This window comes from Scyliorhinus torazame, chromosome 3 (assembly GCF_047496885.1).
Source record: "Scyliorhinus torazame isolate Kashiwa2021f chromosome 3, sScyTor2.1, whole genome shotgun sequence".
In the NCBI taxonomy this organism is placed as follows: Eukaryota; Metazoa; Chordata; class Chondrichthyes; order Carcharhiniformes; family Scyliorhinidae; genus Scyliorhinus; species Scyliorhinus torazame.
Genome location: NC_092709.1, coordinates 63,525,043 through 63,528,534, shown reverse-complemented (window position 1 = coordinate 63,528,534; position 3,492 = coordinate 63,525,043). Strand labels below are relative to the sequence as shown.

Below are 3,492 nucleotides of genomic sequence, written 5' to 3'. Positions count from 1 at the left end.
TTTTGGCGGCCCAGGCGATTCTCCCAACCGGCGTGGGAGTGGAGAATCGCGCCCTCTAACTTCACCCGCTGTATTTCTGCCTTGTTCGTTTTCTTCAGGGACAGTGTTCATTTTAAAATTAATTTTCACTTTAATATCACCTACATTGAATGTGTCATTGTGTCCATTACAAAGTGCTGTGAAAACCTTCCATTCATTTTAGTTGGAATTAAGATTTAATTTTGACCACCTGGCTTTGGGAAAGAAAGTAAGAATTCTAATTGAAGTGCTCTGATAGATGTAATTAACAAATGAACACATTTCCAGTTTAATTCTACCATACATTGTTTCATCAATGATTACATTTGTTGTAATTCCACACATCCGGAGAAATTCCAAAATGAGCCAACTCCACCGAGTGAGTCACAGATTTCTGGCTATAAATACAGCGTGCGAGGCTCAGCAGCTCAGTCACAGGCAGCAGCAGCAAGAAGATAAAAGAATCACCAAACAAGTAAAGCACAATGAACAGCAAAGATACTCTCGTTGTTCTTGCCCTCCTGGCACTGGGTGTGTTATCCATACAAGGTAAGCAATCTCTAGTTTCACAGCGTCTATACAGCATCTATAATTATATGGCTCCTTTTCCCTGCTGGCTCTGCTGCATATTGTAGATGACATTGTATAGCAAGAGGAATTCTTATCAGTATTTATTGAAACATATGCCAATTGTTCAATGTTTGTTTGACTCTTTAGACAGAAGACTTCAGGAGAGTTGGGAGTATATGTAATTAGGATGAATGGGATAAATTTTATCATGGGCTTCCGAACACAAGTATCAAGTTGCACGGCTGGTCCCAAGCTGGGACCATAATTATTCAGATCGGTTGCTTGGCTCACTGGAACAGAAAGATGATTTGCCTCACAGTGCGCCTCCTGTCAGCTGGGCCCAGCTCCCTGCTAGCTCACCAATCACTACTGTCTCCGTTTCCTCTACTGGCGGCTGGTAAAATTCAGTCCAATGAGTGAGTGTCAAAATCATTGGAAAATTGATGGAAGTTACTTAAAGAACTTTGGCACAGGGGAAATTTGAAACTTTGTTCTTTCTTCGATTAATTTGAGTGCTACCAATTATTACAACAGGAATGCAAGCCCTCCTTTCAGCTTGGGGTGTTGATTTGCTGAGGTTCCTGTTGGACTGCTTGGTATCAGAAAGGTGACAGTCAGGAAAATTATTATAGAGGATAGCTAGCAGTTTAGTCCCAGGAGAGAAAGTGGGGCACTTGAGAAACACCAGTGGAAATCAATCCATTTGTTTAATTTACAGCTGCATCAATTGGAAACACAGGAATGAACCTACGCTGCCAGTGTATCAAAACACATTCAAAATTCATCCACCCTAAGCACATCGAGAACATCGAAATTATACCAAGTGGTCCTCACTGTGGGAACGTCGAAATTATGTAAGTGTTTAATTCCTCTTCAGTTTCCTGTATTGAAAAAACACAGCAATTATTCTAGCTTTAAATAGGAGTTCAAGCTTCTTACAAGAGGGTGGATGGCAAATAATAAATGTCATTCTTCATTTCTTTCAGTGCCACCTTTAAAAGTACGAATCGTGTGTGTCTCCATCCTGAAGCTGGCTGGGTGAAGAGAGTTATTGACAGGATGATCAAACAGTAAGTTTCAATCTGTGTAGGGTGGGGAGAAGGACGGTTTCTTTTTTCACTGTACTTTTATTTAGTTTCCCACTTTCTGTCAGATCACAATATCTAATTCTGTCCAGTCAGGTGTGGTATAAGTCAGGCCTCCCTTCATTTACTCGAACCAAACCTCCGTAAAATACTCTTGCTCATTTTCTCATCATATCATTCAGAGTGGAACGGGTGAATTGAAAACCTAGGCCCCAATGTCTCAGTGAATCAGGACACCTTGTGACTGGGCACTGGCCAGGAGAATGCCAGGGATTGTTGGTTTGTGCTGGGTTAGACAACTGAGAGCTGAAAGCGCCCAGTGTTGGTTACATAGACCCAAACCTAGTGAAGGAACGCAGTCCACACGACGGTTCCTGCTCCTCGTCACTATCCAGTGAGTGCCCCCATTACCACGGGTGATTTTGAAATGGACTCAAGGCAGGTGCAGGGTGGGAAATAATAGCCCCATAGTCAAACTGCTCAAGAACACTCCAGGAATGGACACCCAAAGGAGATACCAGAGTATATGAAACTATAGTCCCCAGGTGGAACAAGATTGTCAACACAATGCTGGGCTGAGGCTGCAGTCAATGTTGAATATGTTAGTAGATGACATGACCCCTTAGGGATGATCTTCAATCTGAATGTTTAACATTCTGATTCTATTAAATATATTATTATTTAGTATTTCATTTCGCTTCAAGTAAATGCTGTAAATATATCCAGTTAATTTCCTACCAAATATACTTTGAAAGCATTTTGTATTTCAAAAATATCCTTGTATGGCATAAACTTAATTTCTTCATTCTCTCATTTCCCATAGTTCCAAGAAGATGAATTAACCTCGCCAAAGAGAAGCTCAAAACACTGATAGAAAGTTGGGATTTTACATCTGCCTGCCTGGCTTGGTGCAGACTCGTCACAGCCAGAGGTTGAACTTAGCTTTAAGTGTTTCTGTTTATTCAACTGTTTTAGCATCTGGAACACTGAAGCATGAACATTTCCTTCAGTAATTAGGTCCCAGCTCTTTGGAATAATTACTTTTCATTGTTATTCAAACAAATTCTAAACACTTGCTGCCATGTAGCAGTGTTACAGGATGTAATTACTCAATGGTGTATTGTTTAGTATGACAAATTGTCAGGAAAGTGTTTGCTATTTATGTCTATTTTATTATTGAGATATCTCTTAAAATGGTTGATTTTACTTCTGGGTTCCAAGAGTTATGTTGCATTAATAATTAAAATGGTTATTAATTTGTGATTGTTTTCCTAATAAGAATTTGGGCAGGATTCCCCGGTCCCCCAGTCTTGTGTTTCTCGGTGGCATTCCGTTCGTTGGAGGAGGGATTCTATCCTCCTGCCGCTTGTCAATTTGATTTCCCACTGGAAAGATCTATGCGAGCGGGAGTGCGTTGCTGGGAACAGTGAATGGCAGTGGCTGGAGAATTCCAGCCTTTACCTGAAGCTTTTCTCTTTAATTTATTATAATATTATTAATATGTAATGGAAAGATTGGGACTGATCTTGTCTTGATTTATTTATTTAAAATAAACATTTTAAAAATTGGAATTGTTTTGTCTTGCTTTGCAAGTTGCCAGAATGTCCTGTTTCCTGAATAATGCAGCAAGCAACAAAAAGATAGCTGTAACCATTATTGATCCGCAGGTATGGATGACCTTTACCTGTGACTGACACCTTTAAGAAGTGTCCACAGGTGACCTATAGGGGACAGGACACATGGGTTTGCTGCATTGTTCATTCACATTCCCGGTGGTGGCTTTCACTGGTGTAAAACCGACGTGAGGAGCTGATCAACT

At 40.5% G+C, this 3,492-nt stretch overlaps 1 protein-coding gene across 1 annotated transcript; it reads left to right on the top strand.

The window, feature by feature from the left end:
- Nucleotides 1-416: 416 nt before the first annotated feature.
- On the top strand, nucleotides 417-3,244 carry LOC140408484 (interleukin-8-like). Its single transcript, XM_072495737.1, has 4 exons — nucleotides 417-567; nucleotides 1,307-1,442; nucleotides 1,575-1,658; nucleotides 2,497-3,244. Exons 1-4 carry the CDS (start codon nucleotides 504-506, stop codon nucleotides 2,513-2,515), a joined length of 303 nt encoding a protein of 100 aa, XP_072351838.1. The 5' UTR covers nucleotides 417-503; the 3' UTR covers nucleotides 2,516-3,244.
- Nucleotides 3,245-3,492: the final 248 nt, after the last annotated feature.